The sequence below is a fragment of the Panthera leo genome, chromosome B4 (genome assembly GCF_018350215.1).
Source record: "Panthera leo isolate Ple1 chromosome B4, P.leo_Ple1_pat1.1, whole genome shotgun sequence".
NCBI lineage: Eukaryota > Metazoa > Chordata > Mammalia > Carnivora > Felidae > Panthera > Panthera leo.
The window spans coordinates 79,822,156-79,841,371 of record NC_056685.1 but is presented as its reverse complement, the minus strand read 5'-3'; the positions used below and the strand labels follow the sequence as shown (position 1 = coordinate 79,841,371).

The following is a 19,216-nucleotide window of genomic DNA, read 5'->3' as shown; positions in this document are numbered from 1 at the left end:
CGTTCTCTTCTCCTGCCGGCTCCAGATGGAGGTTTTGGACCCGATCTAGCGAGGGGGGAAAATTTGGGAAGGCGAGATGACGCGTTATCCGTCTTAGTCTCTCTCCCCGAGCACGTGATCCAAAGTAGATATTGTCATATATCAGTTCGGAGCACTTCGCAGACGTAGGAGGGGTTCTCTCTTAGGTAAGATGGGGACGTTCAGGCGATTGGTTTGCAAACACCGCAGAAACATTATGAAAATCAATTGCAGATTTGTATTCGTTTTTCTCTCGTCACTCCCCTCCTCTCCATTCCACAGAGCGAGCAAAGGAGGAGAGAGAGGGTTGGGGTGGGGTGGGCGGTGGGATGGGCGGGGGCGGTGGCTGGGAGGGGGTAATTGTATTTTTTTTTCTAGCCGCTGCTCTTCCCCCCCACCCAGGATTGGGGAAAGGAGGAGGGCTCCCACGTTTGGGGGTCTTGCCTCCTCCCGGTGATGAGCCCAAGATTGAGGAGGGGAATGAAGACCTCTTTCCCCACTGCCTGGTCCCACAAGAGATGTGAATCCTTCCCCCCAACTCTCAGGGACTCTTACCCTGCCAACCCGCAGAGGACCATTGCCTGTTTACAAGAGTTTGAAGAAGTCCATTCTTTTCTTGGCCAGGGCTATATGTTAAGACTCCCTTTCCCCTTTGGAGAGACTCCCCAGAAGAGTATATGAAGTTTTCCAAAGGTGAGGCAGCCCAGCAGCAAGCCAGTGTCCCAACTTTGTCTGGCTTGCTGTGCTGCCGGCGGCTAGGGACTCAGATTAGTCATAAACGAGTGGTAAGCAGTGCGCCAGCCGCCCAGCCGGTGCCTGGCGAAGTCTGGGAAAAACCTTCTCTAATGTTGTGTTAAATATTTAGTATGAGAGAGTGGCCCTGGGTGAATATTTCATGCCTGCCTTTATTGTCAATCAATGTGCAGAAAGCTACATCCACTGTGGATTTTTTAAATCTCCAACCCCAAAGACAAAGATTGAAATGAGATCTGTATATTTTCTCTGTCCCAGGTCCTTTGGGTCTGGGGCTCAGCCTCAGCTTGGGGGCTGAAAAGAAGCCCAGAGTCAGGGTCCAGGAAGGACATGATGGGGGACTGGGTTTGGGGCTCCTGTCCTTGAGTGATTGGGGGGCTGGGGTGGCCAGTGGGGCCAGCTGTGGGTCCACTGGACAGACTAGCAGGGCAGTGGAAAGGAGCTGAGGAACCTGGGTGGGCAGGGCAGGGCCGGGGCCACTCCCTAGTGGAGGCCCCCAGGCCCTGCTCCCAAGGGGGCTATAGGCAGGCCTTGGTGCCTCTATCCCATTTCTCAGCCTTTCCTTGCCCTCATCCACATTTGCCAGCCTCCTAGATAGCTGTGGCCCAAGAGGTGAACTCAGTGGTTCTTTCCCCCTCTGCCTCTCATCCCTCTGGGCACCATGGACACAGTTAGGCAGCTGTGAATCACTTTATTGAAAGGTTCTGGACTGGATCCAAGGGGCCTGAGCAATCGCTACAAGCAGAAAGCACCCTTGGATCCCAGGAGAAGCTGCCAGGGCATGATCCATTCAGGTAAGAGGGGAGGATCACCGTCCCCAAGGACTCAGAAAAGCCAGAAATGGCCCAACCCCTCTCTCTCTCTCTCTCTCTCTCTCTTTTTTTTTTTTTTTTTACTCCTAACCCTTGGCTAAAATTGATTTCCACTTTAAAAATATTATTTGGATTTTATTTTCCTTTCTGATCTTGGTGAGGTACTGCGACCCCCAAACAAGATGGACAAGACACAAAAAATTGCATCCTGTTCCCAGATATAATTCCCCAAATCCATTCTTTCTCAGCCCTCTTGCCTCCCCAAATTTGACCAGCCTTTAGAGCATCACCCAGGGTGGAGTTACCTTGGCCGTGGGTCCCATTGTTGAGCTAGCTCTGGGATACCCAAGGGTAGGCCTCCAGCACCCCTCTACCCATTATTTGCTGGGCCATTCTTCCTGAGCCCTTCTTTCGTCCCGGCCAGATCTTAAATGAGGGCAAAGAGGACCGGGACTGGGGCTTTGCTAAAGTGTAGGACTTCTCTGTCAGGGAGGGGCTGCAAGAAGAAAATCCTGTTGCTTTTCCTGCTTCCTCTACCCCTTTTTATAGGGTGACCTGAGGCTAGCGTTTTTAATTATAATGATGGGGAACTATGGACTATGGCTTTTATGGGGTTCGTGCTGACCTCATTAAACTCAAGTTTATTGGAGGCAAAATGTTCCCCAAACAGTGATAGGAACCAGCAAGAGGGAAGTGAGAGGTACCCCTATCCCTTGCAGAGGTGTGGATAAGGGATCAGAGTCTCAGCTTCAGCTTTTCCCCAGTTCCCCGCCCCCCCCCCCCCAGGGCCCTGCTTCCCTCTCCATCCTGGTCTCCGGGGTGTTGTGGGGCCTAAGCCCCCAAGGCAAATTCTGTACTGCCAGGGCCGACAGTAGGGAGGGGGTATGCTTCCTGTGAGGAGCCAGCTGTGGGCCTGAGCACTTGAATTTGACCACCAAAGTTTATTCCAGGGCCACCATAAAAGTGAGCAAGGCGGCTGCAAAGAGCCACAGGCAGCTTTATTTCCTTGAAACAAAAACGAAGGCAAGAAAGAATGTCAAAGAGGTTGATGTCCAGGAAACTCTTAGGGTCTCCCCACAGAGGCTTCTGAGAATTAATATTCTTCCCCCTAAAAGTCAGGCATGAAGATCAATTTTTTGTTTCCAGTTTTGGTCTGACTTTTAATTTTTCAATGACTTTTTAAAGATCCTAGCAACTGGAGGTTGCTGCTGGGGTCAAGGAAAGAAGGCCCTAGTTGCTGAGGTCAGCAAGGCATTGATTGGCAAGAATGCCCATGGTGTGGGCTGGCCCCTTCCCTGCCCAACCGTAGGTCCAGGCCCCCTCCAAAGCGTACACTGAGTTGTTCGCCCCAGGTTGCACCCCAGGAGTGCTGCCCCCAACATGAGACTCAGTTGTGGCCCCAAATCAGTCCCTAAGAGCCCTGGCAAGCCTCACTCCTCGGTGCGAAGGTGGCTTCCCCTCCCCCACCTCGCGGGTGCCTGTGGCCCTTCCACAATCCTGGAGTCCCATCTTTCACCCGAAATCCTCCAAGGCAGAACCATCCATCCTGCCTACCTCACCAGCTCTTGGGGGCCTCAGTCACCACCTCCAGCCTGCCTGCCTGCCCGGCCCCTAGCAGGCAGCTGCTTCAGTCTGGGCAGCTGATGCGGTACCCTGACCAGGGCCGTGACAGACTCCAGGGATGTTCCAGTCCACACACGGATACCAGAAGCGGCTTCAGAAGGGGGCGGTAGCTCCCGAATTCCCAGTTCCCGCCTGGGACACCCCACACACGGTGTTGGCTGGCCTTCCGGCTTGCCCACCTCCCGATTCTAGAGAGCAGACTGGGGTAACCGGGAAAGGGTCCCATCCCACGGACCGAGCCCTGGGAGGGAAAGCCAGGAAGGAGAAAAGAGGGGCCGTTAGAGCTCCGGTGGGTTTGGACCGTAACTTCAGTCCCACGTGGAGTCAGTAAAAGATAAGCAACGGAGGGTGAACAACCTCAGCGGGCCAGAGGCTTGGCCGGCCAGGGTGAGCCCCCGTTAGAAATCGGCATGCACTTTCTGCGCGAATTTTTCTCCCTTAGAGCAATACTGAGGCATTTCATAATCCCTTTCATAATCCCAGCCAGAGAATTAGAAAGGGGTGGGATTGCTGGTTCTTGGCCCCCACCTCTTCTCAGCCTTGGCCATCGCCCCAAGGCCAGGGGCCCAAGACAGGTCACCCAAGCCGGCCGCCGCTGCTGCTCCGAGGTTCCTCGGGCTCCTGGAGGGGATAGGGGCAGGACAAGGGCAGCTCCTCTGCCCCCGCAGCCCCACCCACCTTCCTCCGCTGAGGGATTGTCCCAGGAGGCTAGCAACGCGACCCCATTTCTCCCCATAAAAGTCCCATTTTACGAGCCAGTTTCACTGGGCCCCTCACCAAATGCTCTAAAATGAGGGAAATGCCTTAAAAGCAGTCTGAAATGGAGCCACTGCCATTGGACCTTGGTGTCCAAACCCAGTCGCAGCAGCACAGAAATGCCCCTTCTGGGCGGGATTTGCCCTGTTGGGCCACCCGGATCCCTGGCCTGGCCGCCGCTGAGCCCAGCTTGGCCGGAGCCGCCATTCCCTGGCTTTAGCGCCTACTTAGGCTCGGACCCAGTCCGCACAGATCAAAGTGAGCTCGCGGCATTTTTATGAGATGAACTTCAGTGGCTCTTTACTTGTAATCAGATGCCTGGGTCGAAAATGCAAAAGGGAACAGCCCATCAATCCAAAAAGGAAAAGGAAGAGAGAGAGAGAGAGAGAGAGAAAGAGAGAGAGGGGAGAGTGAGAAGAGAGGAGAGACAGAGAGAGAGACAGAGAGAGAGAGAGGGAGAGGGAGAAGAGGGGACTGGGATGAAAAAATTCAGGTGACACATAGCAGGAAGATCGTGGTCACCAACAAAAAAAGACCCCTTGCTTGCAGCAGAAATGGTTTGTGGGTCTCTCCCAGCCTCCAGGCCCCGCCATCTGCCTGCACGCTTCGCTCCGATTTCCGGGGGGCCAGGAAACCTGACTCGCCTGTGTTCTGAAGCTTGATCCGAAAGCTTCCACAGTGTGGACGCGCCATGTGGGGCGAGTGTGGCCGCCTGCACTCTCTTGCCCCGGCGGGGAAGTCGCCTTCGGCTCAGGATTTAAAAGTCTCTCCCATTTTGCTGCTTTCCTCTCTGCGGTCTTCGTGGTTCTCTCGTCACTGCGGCCAGAAGTTGAGTTACAGGAAGATTCACCAGAGATTTATCGCCTGGCTCCAAACTTGGAGAGCCCCGTTGTCATAAACAGCCATCTATTGTCTAGACTTTTATCTCCGGGTATGGATCGTGCATTATTGAGGCTCAGGAGACACGGGTCTGGCTCTGTGGGGTGTGTGTGCGCGGCTGAGCGCTTGCCCTTTGCCCCCAAGGGTTTTGGGGGGGGTAGGTTTAGGAAAGTGCACAAATTTGTGTGTGCTCCTGGGGCTGGGCAGGTACACCTGGGTGTCCAAGTGGGGAGGCTCAGGGTGGGGAGGGTCTCTCTGTGCCTGGGAACATTCTGGTGCATGTACTTTTGTGTTGGGTGAGAATTTGTCACGGTGCGCTTTGTTTCTGGGGCATTTTAAGTGTTCCTGTCTGGGTTTTTGCAGGTTTTATGAACCTGCATCCGCTTGGCCTGTTTATGTCCCTTCGAAGCAGATCATCTGGTGTTTTTCAATATTGGGGTCCATTGTGTACGTGTTTGGCTTTTCTTAAGGGAACGGATTTAGGTGGTACCTTTCTAGTCTGGCTCCCTCAGATTCCCACCTCCCCTAAATCACACCTCAGCCTCTGCCTTCCCCAGAGCCTCTGGCTTTGCTCTACTCCCTGAAAGTCCAGAGGCAGCTACCAATTTTCTGTCACAGGGACAGGGACGAAACACATTTTTGCAGGATGAGGTCTGGCTATCTCTGTCTTTCCCAAACTAGGGGGAAACATCCCAGCTCATAAACTCCCTCACTTCCTGGGGCTCCCCTTCCCAGGGCTGAGAGGGACATCAGAGAGGCCTCCCCCATTTCATTCTGACCTTTTAAAATAGTCTCCACACAACACTGAATAATACCAAAGTGGGCCTGCTTCTCCCTTCCTGGGGCTTTCTGGCAGCAAATGTCCTCACCCTAGCCACCTCCTCTTGAGCTCAGCCAGTAGGACATTTGCCCAGATTAAATGTCTGTGGGAGAGATGCCTATCACCTTAGATCTCAGGGTCAGAGACTGTTTTTGAAAGCCTGGCTCCTTTAACACCGCCAGAAATAATCAAATCATCCCCCCTTTGTTTTTCATTATCAGAACGCAGGGTGGGAGGGCTCTAAACACTAGGCCTGGAGCTCCACGGACCACCCCAGTGCTTCTTGCTGCTCCTGCCGGGGTCCCAGGCCCTATTTCCGGTGCCAGTAGCCCTTGAGCACCTTAACCAGGTAGGTAAAGTGGGAGGGGACTGATCCTAGAGGCCAGAGGTGACAAAATGAGGGCCTTGTGGAGCACCAGATTGAACCAGAGGCCCCCAGCATTGCTTTCTGAGCATCCCTCCCTACCCTTGCCCTAGAGTTCCCATTTAAAAAGCATTGGTTAGCCCTAAAAAGGGCTCTGTGGGCGCAGAGCAGGAGGAAACAAGCTGTCAGGTTCAGGAAAAAGGAGGTGAGCCCTTCACAGACACCCCTATGCTATATTCTCTCTCTCTCTCTCTCTCTCTCTCTCTCTCCCTCCCACTGCTACCCTGCAGGGAAAAGCTGGAGGATTCCACTTCAGGTTCCTTTCTCCCGCGCCCCTCGTTTTCGGCTGAGCAGCGCGCTGACCCCGGCCCGCAGCCAGCCAGCCGGGGTCGCCACTGCTGCTGCGGGTCCGGAACTCACTTTCCTCCGGCTGGCCGGCTGCGCCGCCGCCTGCCTCGGTCTCTCCCTGCCTCCCTGCGGCCTTGCTGCTACCCCCACCCTCGCCCCCTTCTCAGGCTAACAAATATTTGATATACTTGTTTCTCTGCACCCCAGGCCTAGGCTGAGCCGGCTTATGCTGGATGATCGCTGCGGGAGGACCGGGTCCTTGGCCGGCGGCTTTGCTCCCAACCCCATCCGCCGCAGTCTCTCCTTCATTCAGCGGGGTAAAACGCTTCTCCCTCCTTTCCTGCTTCTCCCCCTTTCTTTCCGCCTCTGGATCTGAGAAATAAATAAATCCAAGTCTCCTACCTCATCAGCCCTCCCCACTGGCGCTGCCTCACTTCTCCTCCTCCTTACCGAGCGAACCGCCTTGTTTTCAGAAGGAAATCTTAATAGATCAGAGGCTGTAAATGAACTTTTCTCTGAGATGGCTAATTCGCTTTCCATTTCTTACGTCCTGCTGCTTTTCACGGTGGAATGGAAAGGATTTAGAAGTCTGCAGTAGAGGAGGGGGGTGTGGGGAGACGGAGCCCAGAGTTACAGACTGTGGCGAGAGATACAGAAGACCGAGAGATACAGAGAGCAAAAGAGACGTTTGGTTGGGGAGAGGAGGGAGAGAGGGAGGGAGAGAGAGAGGAAGGGAGGGAGGAAGGGTGGGAGGGAGGGAGCCCCAGCTGGCGGGAGCAGAGCCAGAGAGAGAGAGAGAAAAGGAGAGAAAAGTTTCCTGGAGTCTTCATTAGTTGACTTCTCTGTCCGCGGCTTCCCCCAGCCAGCAGGGCTCACCCCCAATAAAGGAAGGAAGGGGGTCTTTATTTTTTTTTCTAAGGCCCCAAAGAGTCCGGTGTTTACAAGACTAGAAATGCTACAGCCATGTCCCGGCAGAAAGAAAGGCTGAAATGGAGGACCGACGCCTTCCTTATAAGGTACGATGCTAACTTGACCTTCACTTTGTCATGGCGCCCCCCGCCCACCCAGACTGCTGCAGGCAGCCTGAGGCAGCGAGCGCCCTGCAGACCCTGGCCTCTGCCTCCCTGTTTCCTCTCCTTTTCTTCCAAATTTCTCTTTCCTTTTTAAATGTCCCTCCTTTCCCATCTTTTTATTTCCTTTTTTTACCTTTTCCTTTTTATTTCCTTTCTTCCCCCCCCCCCCCCCGAGGTTTCTCCTGCTCTTTTTTTCACTCATTCCTTTTATTCTTGCCTTGCAATTTCATGGTTTCCCTTGACTCCCTCTTGCCTGGCTCTCTATCATAACCTCTCTCTCTCTCTCTCTCTCTCTCTCTCTCTCGCTCACTCCCCCCCCCCTCACACCCCAGCCTTCTGGTCTTCTGCATACCAGAAACAATAAAGCATGTTTTCAGTTTTTTCTCCATCCCCATCCCCACCAACCTCCACAGTCCTAGCCTGGCTTCTGCCCCCACCCAGGTGTCCCTGGGGAAGAGGTGCAGAAAAGAAGGCAATTTGGGATCAAAGGAGGCTTCACTCTGGACCCAGTGCCCACTTGGGGATGACAATGAACTTGGTTTTGGTAAGACCCTGTCTTCCTCCCACTGGCCTAACCTAAGTCTCTGTGACCCTAGTAGTCTTGAACTGATTGTGGGGAAATATGGGGAGAGCAGAGACCACTGCTCCTGAGACTAAAGGGGAGATTTAAGTACCAATTGTTAAGTACTCAGCCCTTCTCTGAGCTCCCAGCCCCTAAAATTTTAGAGATTTCCCTTAAGACATCTGGACAGGGAACTGAGAGAATTAGGGATTTCTGGAGATTCACACTCATGTAAAAATCAGAAAGAGAAATGCTATCAGGCCTCTCTACCTTGCCTCTTGCTACCTACCAGGCTCCAACAGAGCTTCTGACATTAACTCTAATCATATCTTGTGTGGCTATAAAATAAATGATATTATCAACACCCCTATAATTATCTATTATTCGCTTACTTGTGATAATTACAATACTAGATGAGGCAGGTCTATACAGACAAAGTAAAGCCAGACAAGTATCTTGGAAAAATGAACCTGGATCACTGGGGCCTTTGAAATCTCTAAGAGTCTATAAGCTCCTGCTTAGGACCTCCTTGGTCTAGGAGTCACCATGATGTGGGTGATAGGGTGACACTGGGAGACCCTACTACCTCCTTTTCCTCTATATGCCATCTAGCCAACCCCCCTCCTCTGAGCTGACACCAGAGAGGATCAGACAATAAAAGGGAAATGCCTTCTCTCCCTCCCTAGCGCAGGGGACAGGATTCCAAAGGGGGGAAGTTGAGAGGGTCTTGCGTTGTTACATTCCCAGACTTTATAGTTCTGTCTAGTGTTACATTGTTTCTTCAGGCAAAGATCTTTGTTCTCCTTCAGTCATATTTCTCCCTCCCCCCTCCCTTTCTTTCTCTCTCCCTCCCCCCCCCCCCCCCCGTTTTGGTCCCTTTAAAGGAGACTCAGATCATCTTGTGCTCTTAATAGATGACTATAAAAGTAAAATTAATTCCCCCCTGCCCTTTAATATCAATATCTCTTCGTTAAATATGCACATTGGTGAGAATAAACAGAATTAAGTGTTGCAACCCAAACCAGCAATTACATCCAAGAGGTTTGTTTTTTTTTTTTTTTCTTCCATGGGGTCTGGCTTATCTGGGGGTGTTCACTCTGCCGCGAGATAACCAGGGGTTATTTGTATTATTATTATTTTTTTACAAGCTCACTGGGGCCTGAGCCAGCACCAACCTGGTAGAAAAAGCAACCACGAAGCCAGAGAGGGAAGAGAGCTCCAGACAGCGATGAAAAGGAACCACGCGGTTAAGTAATGCGAGGGGGGGGGGAGGGGGGGGAGGAGGAGGCGGCAGGTCTCGGAACAAACGTGGCCGAGAGCGAGACAGGCACTCACAGACAGAGGTTTACGTATTTGTATTAACTTTTTTTTTTTTTTTTTTAATTCGGGGCTCGATGAAGAAAAGGGAAGGTTCGGGGAGTGGAGAGGGAATTATCCGAGATCACAGCACGAACGCCCCAGAAGGGGAGAAGACGGAATAACCGCGCGCGCGGATGCCGGGACAGCACCGGGCCCTGGCCCTGGATTCCCGCCCGCCGCTGCCCCACACGCTGAGGGCTGGGCCCTCCAAGCCCCCCCTCGCGGCCGCCAGGGCTTCCTCGCTCTCCTTATCATCTCCATCTTTATGACGAGGCTTGTTAACAAGACCAGCGAGCTGGCCACGCACATCTATCTCAGCGCTCACTCTCAGCCAAGCATCGGCCGGCGCGGGGACTAGCGAGGCACTAATTAATTGATTCCTTTGGACAGTAAAATATGGCAGCGTCTACACGGAACCCATAAACAATATCTCTGCGGGGTGTGAGTGCATTGTCTCTCAAAGAATTTTTCCATAGGCGTGTGTCAAGTAGCGGATTTTTCGCCACTAAAGAAAGACCCAAGTGGGACTCATTTCTCCGGGTCGAGACAGAGTTAGCTCAGTGTCAGAAAATGCTTTAAGCTGTTACTGCCTCTCCGAAAGTGTTTAGGAGTGGATTTTGTTGAGAAAAACTTGGGTCATGCGATAACTTTTCCCTGCTGCTGGTGTAGACCTGGCCAACCTTAGGGATGGGAGTCAGAGCTTAGGGGCTAGGTGGGCCAGAATCTTCTCCCTGGTTGGCTGAGAGGGAGTGGAGCTGCTCTGTGGTTTGAGAGAGTCGTAGAAGAGTAGAAGACCAGGTCCAGCCTTTGCTTTAGGCTGTCTCTCTAGACTCCAGATTTTAAAAATAAATTTTAAAAAATGTAAACAGACTTTGGCTTTCAGGAGCAGTGCGTGCCCAGTGCACACCTGAAACTTGCCTGTTACCCCAATCTGCCTGTTACACACCTTGTCAGGCCATTGCATTTCCCTCCCACCGCCCCCCCCCCCTTTCCAACTGGCAGCCTGGAGTAACTGTAATATATTTACCTTAGGTCTAAAAGAACAAGTCCTGAGACACGGAGGGAAGGGAAGTAACCTAATTAGATAATGTTAATTCTTTACCAGGCTGTGATTATTCAGTCAGACTCTGCTGCAAACAGGACTTAGGATTCTAAATATAGACCCTGACTTCAAGAGATGTAACAGGGAAATAGAGATCAGCGACCAGCGATTATTGTATAAATAGTCCATGTAGACATAGAAGGGGTTTTCAAAAGATGGAAATAATAGAAAAACAGAAAAACAGAAAAGAGGCTCCGTTGATGGAGACTGTCATTGCCAAAGCGCGAGCTTCCTCCAGCTACTGTTTGCAAAACAGCCAAATAAACGCGTATTATAAATACAATAATATGCGAGCTCAAAGAATTTACTTCCCTGGATTTGGTACCTGCACACCATGTAAACAAACTAATTTACAGGACATATTTTTCATACATTGGGTAGATATTCAATTTGTATATATAATGATGCCTTTTCCATGTACTTTTTATGTGGATACATTAATATTGGGATGCATTTTCCATGCATGATTTTATACGTCCTACGGAGTGTATACATCTATGTAGCTCAAGAGATGCGGGACTGTGTATTCCCGGTGTGGGATGGATATGCGAGTGTACTGTTTATGTAAATGAATCTTTACATGTGGTGTTTATCCATGCTATGTGTAACCTTTTCCCAGAAGGTTGCTTTCCCATGTAAATAAAAGTGCCTCTGTATGTACATTTTCTACAGAAATATATTTTCCATGCCCAGGGTGTACATATAACATGGATATCTGTGCGTTCGAGACTGTTTCAATATATCGGTTATGTTGGCAGAAACATCTCTCTCGCGCCCCGTATACGGACTCCGCATCTTTCACAGGGAGCTCTCCTAGCAGGAACTACCGGCGAGTTCCGTCCGCGCAGACCTGTCCTTCGAAGGAAGTCCTCCACTCTGGGATATGGAAACTGACAAAGTGAGGGCTTGTCTCTTAGTCTCCAGGAAGTGGCTCTGGCTCAGAGAGGAGGGATCACCTACCGGCGGCCGGCTGGGTCACCCTGACTAAAGGTCCGGCTGTGTTTGGTCTCATCCAAGCCCAGTTCCCCGGCTCCTTTAGGAGCCACCGGCTTTGGGAATCTCCGCCGCTGGCGGTGAGAAGCCCAGCGGGAGGGCGGGCCGCCGCTGTGGGGACGCCGCGTGCCCAGCAGAGGGAGGGCACTTAGCAGAGAGGCCTGGTTCCCACAGCCCGGCAGCGCCTCGACTCGGGCTGTCCTTCCAGGTCCCCACAAACTCGCGGGGCGCCCCCAGGCCTAGGGTGCTCGGGGCTGGGCAGCCGGGCGGGGCGGGGCTCGGCGGCCTCCACCGCTCCCGCCAGCAGGGGTCATCCCGTCCTTTGCGGGGGCCCGGCGGCCCTCGGGCGCCGACCAGAGCTGCCGGCGCTGTTGGGCGGCGAGCTGCGCGGGGCAGCAGGGGCTGAGAGGCGCGCCGGGTCCCCTCTCCCCGGGACCCTGCAGCGGATCCGGCGCCGGGGCCCGGCCGGCCGGCGAAGTGGACCTACTTCCCAGAGCCCTCTCCACCGGGCCGGGCCACTAGGAGCTCCAGGCGCCCGCGTCATCCACCAGCGGCCGCCGCGCCTTTGTCTCGGAGCGTCCCCGAGAGCCGCGACCGCGAGCTCGGCGCCGGGCTGCAAGCGGTGCGCGGCGTTCGGGTCGGCGGGTGCCGGCAGCACGCTTCTCCACGGAAAACCCGCAACTCCGTCTCGACGGAGGCAGCCGCCGGAAGGCGGCCGCGGGGGTCTAAGGCTCGGCATCCGCGCGGCTGCAGGATCCGCCTCCTGCAGCCCACCTCGCTCTGAATTACACCGGACCCTTCGGCGCCTCCATGTGCCTGCCGCGCGGAGAGGGCTGGGGGCTCCGGGGTGCGTTTCCCGCGCGGGCCCGGGGCCTAAGAACCGCTCCTGCTTTCCTGGTAATGGCGGGGAGGATGGGCGGGGGCTCCGGCCTGTCCGGAACCCAAGGTCCCGGGGGTTTGCTTTGTTCGTAGATCGAGCTGGCGGTCCCTGCTCTGCTCTGGGTCTGAGCCATCGATCGCGCGCCCGGTTTCCGGCTGCATTACTATCCACGGGACCCGGGCTGCCTGGCCCATCTCCCGCCCGCTCGCTCAATAGCTGCCTTAAATACCCTAGCTGTGTCTATGCAGGTCAGAGTGGAGCAGAACTGGGTGGATAGCCAGGGCCAAATACACAGCTCATTTGGATGATATAAGCTTACAAATACACAGCAGCAGAATTATTTCCACCCGCATTGTATTATCCAGATAATTCTCTCCATTTCTTGCCCCTCAAGACCCAGTTTGTTACACGGAGCTCTTTGTCTTAAAGTCCGTGGAGTAAATAGTAGTTTGAGGGCTTAAATCAGACAAATGGTTGCAAAATAGATGCAATCCTTGCCCAGATGCAGAGTTCAGCCTTACCCTGAGTATTTGGGTTGCCGCTCCCACCATTACACTCTCCTTGACAGAGAGACCCAAGGATTTGTTGTTCAGCCATGGGGAGGAGGTTATAGTGTCTCTCCTTCTCTGATAGTCTCTCAGTTATTGACTCTTGGGACCTGTGTAGACACCACCCAACAAAGTACCTCCTCTCTCAGATCTGCAGTGTCTCTGGGACTAAATCAAGGGAATAAATTAAAGGCCAGTTATTCCTAACTTCTTTAAATTTACTCCTTTCTTTTTAGCCAGAAATGCCTTCACTGTTAACTCTCCCCCTCCCCCCCCCCCCCATAGATGTGTCCTAAGAAGAGCTTAGTCTCTGGCCTGGATTCACTGGGATTCAACACGCCCACCCCCGCCTTAATTCAGACGCAGGCGCAGCCACCCAGTCCCTCTCCCAGCTCATGGCTGCCAGAAGCTATCCTGTCCCCAGCTTTGCCTATACTCTGTGGGGGCCTTTGTATGAGTAACTCCCAAAGCTTGGGATCTCCTTCCTGCTCAAACCCCTCAGCTACACAAGACAAGCTGTGGGTTAGGGGCTAAAGGAGAATGGGATTCAATCTAAATCTGTTAGTTTTTCTAGTTGCAAGAGTAAGGAAAAGAAGGGGGAGAGAGAGAGAGAGAGAGAGAGAGAGAGAGAGAGAGATTTCAAGGCAGGGGTGTGGCTTGGATACTGGGCTCTGTGGGGGCTCCTTATTCCAAAGTAGCCCCAGAAGGGTGGAGAAGGAATTTGGAGAAGACTCCATAATTGGAGCTAGGCTGTGAGAAAGGGAAACTCAGGGACCAGAGGCACAAGTGTGGAGGCAGAGGAAGGATGACCCACCCGGAAGGAAGGGGCAAGGTGGAGGTACAGAGGGCCCCTGGGCTCTGCTGGGACCTGGACTCTGGTTCTGCCCTGGGTCTCTGGCATGGCCCAGAAGAAGTTGCTGGCTGGGGAAGATGGAGCCTATCTCACCAGCTCCAAGGGGTTTTTAGTCCCCTGCCTATTCATTGTACAGTGTTCAAAATGTGCTCTCAGAGTGAAGCCATGGGGTTAGACCATGGACTTGAAGTGTCCTTCCACCAACCCCTGCCCCCTATCCCAGGGCACTCCTGCCATCCCTGCTCCAACCTGCTAGAGTCCCTACTCTGGCTTCACTTCTGGGGATCCTGCAGCCCAGACTTCCTCTTTCTGGCCCTGAAAGTGGTTACAGTCTCCTCTGGGCTGTCTACATTATTTTTATGGCCCCATGACTCCTTAGCTATCCCTCTCCTCCCCCCCAATCTACTATCCCCCAATTTTCTCTCTGCTAGTAATTGCTTGGGACTAGGGACGGCAGCTCATGAACAGATCTTGGTTGCTCGTATGTTTTTTGTTGCCCCTGCACCGTTCTTCCTTTATTATTATACACTTATTATTTTTATTATTCACCTGAACTGGAGAAAATAAAGTAGGGGACAGTCAGGAGCCTGGGAATCCCATTCTTTCTAGGCAGAAAAGACCATGTATGGGGGCCCAGTTCAAATTTTTTTCTCAAAAAAATCACATCATCATTCAGTCATGTTTTAATTATTATTATTAATATTAATATGACGAAGCAACTCTGTACAAGGACTCTATAAAGGGAAAACGTGCTAAAGACAGACGTTTGACTAGGAGGGCACACTACAGAGAGCTGGGGAGGGCATCTACCCACAGAGACTAGACTAGGTACTAGCAAGGGACACAGAGAACAGGACACAGATTGACAGAGAAGCTCACGGAAGTCAAGTTTAAAGCGACAGGAAGAGAATATTGCATATCTTTACACCCCCACCCCCTTTGGAGTGTTCTGGTCTCTCTTCTCTAGTAGGCTGTGGGAGTCAGGCTGGAGGGGTGAAGCTTGAATCCAGCACCCCAGAGCCCACAAGGTCACAGGAGGGGCTGCATGAAGGGGTACATGGGTGACCAGGCAAAGGGGAGAGTGCCTCACACTCAGGGCCAGCCCACAAGGGATTGTGCAGACAGCAGGAATGGCGCTGATTTCTGTGAACTTGTTGTATACGGGTGAAACAAGTTTATGTCAGTGGGGAAGTGTGGCAGGTGCCCAGTGGCGATGAGGGCATGTGATTGTACCGCCACTCTGCAGGGCTGCATTTGGGGACATGAGGCTGCCTGCTTACAAGTACTGTTGGGGGGTGGGGTAGGGTGGGTCCAGTGGGGGTGCCGGGCTCCGCTGTGCCTGCGTTTGCCCATGCCTCTGCACAGTCTTGTCCAGGGACTTGACGCTGTGTGCTGGTGGGAGAGCGGCAGGCTCTGTGGATTGCCATTGGAGGGGGTGTTAGGAGAGACTCTTCCAGGGCAGGAAGAACTCCCAAGCTGGCAGGCCAGTTCACAGTGTCCAGGCTGGGCTTAACTCTCATCAGCTCCCTGTTTCTGCCCTTCTTGCTCCTGCAAGGGTGGGTGGGTGGGCAGAGGGGAAGTCGGGAGAACTCCCACCAAGAGGGATAAAAACGGAGTGCAGGAAGGTGCCGAGCTTCTCCACTGCTTCTCTCTCCTAAGCCAGCCTAGATCTAATGGGCTGGGGCTGGGGCCTGAAGGGGGCTTTGAATAAAAGGCCCTCTGCAGAAGAAGCCACTCTTTGGCTTCCGACCGGTTCTGAGGATGTATCCCTCCTTCAGCTCTGGTCCTTGTACTCGCGCCTGGCCGGCCAGGGGGAGGCGGAGGCAGAGGATCCTGAGACAAAGGGCGACGTTGTGGGGTGGGGGGGGGGGGGCGGGTGGAATGGGGATGGGTAAAAGAGAGAAAGGAGTTGTGTGGGGGACTGCAGCGCCCCCCTCCTTCATTGTCACCAGCCTGGGAAACCAGGGCTGAGCAGGGGCCTCTGCGGCCGGTAGCCCCTTTAGGGGCAGATTCTCCTCCTGCCTCGTAAATTATGCCGGTCCAGCCTCTGGCCGGCCGTGACCGTGAACGCCAGCGGGGAAGGGAGAATCAGCGGCGGTAGCGGCGGCTGCCAGAAACTCTCCCGGCCAATCAATGCCGCGCTTCGCAGACTCTTTCATAGCCTCTTGGGCTTCCTGGAGGGCCAGGTGGGGGTCCCTGGGGTGGCTACTATGCCCGAGGCTGCGTCCGCTGGGCTCTCAATTCCGCGCTTGCGGCTTCCGGTCCGCAGCCGCCTAGGCGGCAGGAAGACTGCCTGGCAGCACACCTGTGAGCGAATGGGCGGGCAGAGGCGTCGGGAGAGGGCTGGAGACCAGGAGACTTTTCAGGCAGCCCGCCCCAGAGGGGACTTAAGGCTGATGGTCGCCTTGTCCGCAGCCGGCTCTGTCAAACGCCTGTGCCTCGGCCCCTTCGGCCTCCAGGCCTAGAGGACGAGACCCCAGCGGACTTTACTGGGCATTAATGATCACGCTGTTCTCCCAAACCGCACTTCCTCCCAGGTTTCTCCACTTCCTCCTGCCCTTGCATAGCTACGCTGACCCCTGCCAATCTCTCCGCAGACGCTCCACTCTTGCTCCCTCCTCTCCGCCTCTCCTAACCCCAACCGCTGGGAGTTTGGGGAGCCTCGGTTCCACTGTCCCCACTTTTGCCTACTGCAGGTTGACTTCCGACCACGGAAGGAAAGTGGTGGGAGGGGGGCGCCTGGATTACCTTTGCTCCAGCTCCTCAGCCCCGGGCCCAGTGCCCCGGTCCCACTGCAAACCAGTCCTTCCCCAGCACCTCAGCCTTCCCTGCCCCTATCCCCTGCCTGCAGCTGTGGGCTTCCTCTCTCCTTGGCTGGCTTCTTCCCTTCTCTCTGGGACCTGGCAGGGCCTGCTGGGGGTGTGTGGGAGGGAACCACAAACAAAACAGACAAGAGGATGTCCAGGGAGGGCCTGCCAGAGATGCCTGGCGTTCTAAGCGGGGACTGGGTCCCAGGCAGCGCCCCCTCTTGCTCCCTGCCAGAGACAGGCTCAGTCCGGGGCCGGTGCCCGTGTCTTGCCGCCTAAAAGAAGGAGAGAGCTTGCTCCCTCAACAGAAGTCTTTTCTTTTTCATTCTCCGGTTCTGAAACCAGATCTTGACCTGCTGGTCACTAAGATTCAAGCGGTCTGAGAGTTCCCTCCGGCGCTGCCGCGTGATGAACTCGTTCACCAGAAACTCCCCCTCCAGCTCCGCCAGCTGCAACTTCGAATAGGGCTTGCGCTTCTTCCGGGAGCGGCTGTGGATCGGGTACCAGGGCGCGCCTGGGTGGAGACGAACCGGCAGCGTTGGCCAGAGGACCAAGAGGTGACAAGCCCAGTGCCCTCGGTCCTTCCCCAGCCCTTTGCACCTTGGCCTAACCGCCCAACCCCAGGCCTCTCCTCTCCCATCTCCCATCTCCTCTCTTCTACGCAGACCCCCATCCCCATCAACTCTCCCACCTTCACCATCCTCTTTCCCCCCTTTCACTCCTCCTGGCCTCCTCGACTGGACTTCCCACCGTAGTATCCCTGGACCCTCTGTGCTTCGAACCCCTCACTTCTCCCCAAAGCTCTCCTGCTCCGGGATATCCTGGCCCCTTCCTTTCACCTTCTCCAGGATGTGCTGGGTCCCTGATCAGCTAGAACAGACATGAATGAGCCAGTGGCCAGAGTAAACCAGGTCCACTGGTGTTTCTTAAGAGAGGGAGAAAAAATGTAGGTAACGGGAGTCTGTGCCAAGGCGGGGGGTGAGGTCCTAGAGAGCAGAGACCAAGCTCTCGGTCCCCACCCCCCACCCCTAGGCCTGGGGAAGTCTAGGTCAGAATCCCCTTCGCCGGAGCTCCCTGCCCCCTCTAGCCAGCCGCAGGTCCAGAAAAGGGGAATCTCTCCAGCTCTTTTATGGGGATATTTACATGTTTATAGGCCCTCCCCCCACCCCGCACTTCTTTTTAAAAGAAGCCCTTCCTCACCACACATTCTGTCACCCCAGGCGGCCCTAGCTCAGTCCTACCCTGCCCGCCCCGGTGAGCTGTCCGGTCCTGAGTACGCCTCAAGAGTGGGCCGGGGTCCTTACCGCTGGCCGAGAGCCCGCCGCCGGGGTTTAAAGGCGATACCAAGCTGCCCGGGTCGCCGGCGCCGGCGCCCTTGTTGCCCTCGTTGAGCAGGGACGAACTGGAGTCGGATTCCAGTGACTGGCACGAGGGCGGGTCGTGCGGGGGTCCCGCGCCCCCGTCGCCGCCGCCGCCGCCCGCCGCGTAGTCGTACTTGAAACCGAGCGCAGGGGGCCCCGACGGCTCCAGCGGCAGCAGCGCCGCCCCCGGCCCGACTCCTGGGCCCGGGTCGCGCCCGCGCTCCTCACGCTTCAGGCCCCCGCCGCCCTCAGCGCACGGCTCGCGGTAGTAACCCTTGCTGTCCTCCACGCGCGCCAGCTCGCACGTGCGGCCAAAGGGCGGGTTGAGCGACACCGGGCTGCCGAGATAGGGCTGCGGGTAGCCATTGCAGGGCTCCGCCGACGGCCAGGGCAGCGAGCACACGTTGTCACGGCGCGGGTAGGACAGCGAAGGCAGCCCTGGCAGCTGCGCCCCGGACGCGCGGAAGTTGGGGAAGTAGAACGTGTCTCCCGTGTGGATGTTCACCAGCGGCCCCACAAACCCGGGATTCAGGAGATTATGCTCGCCCATTTCCGCGGGGCCCGGCCGGCAGCTTCTACTTTATTGCTATCTGACATTAAACATAGTTAAACCTGCACCGGCCACCCATTGGCCATCAGGCTCACGTGGGCGCCGCCGCCAGGGGGATGGGTGGGGACAGCGAATCCCCCCACCTTGCACCAACTCCAACTTCCCCCTTCCCCACTCTGGGGTGGGGGGGGGGAGAGACAAAACTCGGGGGCAGATTTAGTCGTTGGTTTCTGGTTTTTAAAAATATCATAAAACCTAATGCAGATAGTGAGTCAATCGCCCGACCCGGGGCAAAAGGGAAAAAGCCACACCAAAAATCCCTGCACATACACACTTCTGCACCATGCACCCCCCCCCAGATGTATTATCTTCTCGCCAACAGCTGGCCAAGCACAGCCTGTCCCTCTTTAATTAGCTCCTTTATTAACTAAAACCGTTGGAATTTACAATATCTCCCCAATAAATTACTATTAGATATTGTGTCATATAAAGTTTACTGGCTGTTTAAGGAGACGGATGAGCCCTTTGGCTCGGGGTTTATTTACAGTAGAGGCGAAGTGGGGGTAAGGACAGGTTTCCCTGCCACGGTCTTTCCCAGCCCTGCTACTGCGGTGCTCCCCCTCCTCAGCTCTATCTGCACAGGAATTTGGGGGGACACTTAGGGTCCTTTCCTCCAGGAAGGACTATGAGAGAATTGCAATGCTGGGTATTCCCACCTCTCCCCCCCCAAGCTGGAAGCCACCCTAGCCTCACAT

At 54.8% G+C, this 19,216-nt stretch overlaps 1 protein-coding gene across 1 annotated transcript; it reads right to left on the bottom strand.

Annotated features, from left to right (window-relative positions):
• Nucleotides 1–16,825: 16,825 nt before the first annotated feature.
• On the bottom strand, nt 16,826–18,461 carry HOXC12 (homeobox C12). The gene is made up of 2 exons (XM_042944566.1): nt 17,855–18,461; nt 16,826–17,064 (listed from the first exon to the last, which is right to left on the bottom strand). The coding sequence occupies exons 1-2, from the start codon at nt 18,459–18,461 to the stop codon at nt 16,826–16,828; spliced, it is 846 nt and encodes a 281-aa protein (XP_042800500.1).
• Nucleotides 18,462–19,216: the final 755 nt, after the last annotated feature.

Excerpts from the sequence above, each read along its gene's own strand:
- HOXC12 (XM_042944566.1), bottom strand. The coding sequence starts at position 18,461 with ATGGGCGAGCATAATCTCCTGAATCCCGGGTTTGTGGGGCCGCTGGTG. Across the intron at positions 17,065-17,854 it reads CGGCGGGCTCTCGGCCAGCG|GCGCGCCCTGGTACCCGATC; the intron begins GTAAGGACCCCG and ends GTCTCCACCCAG.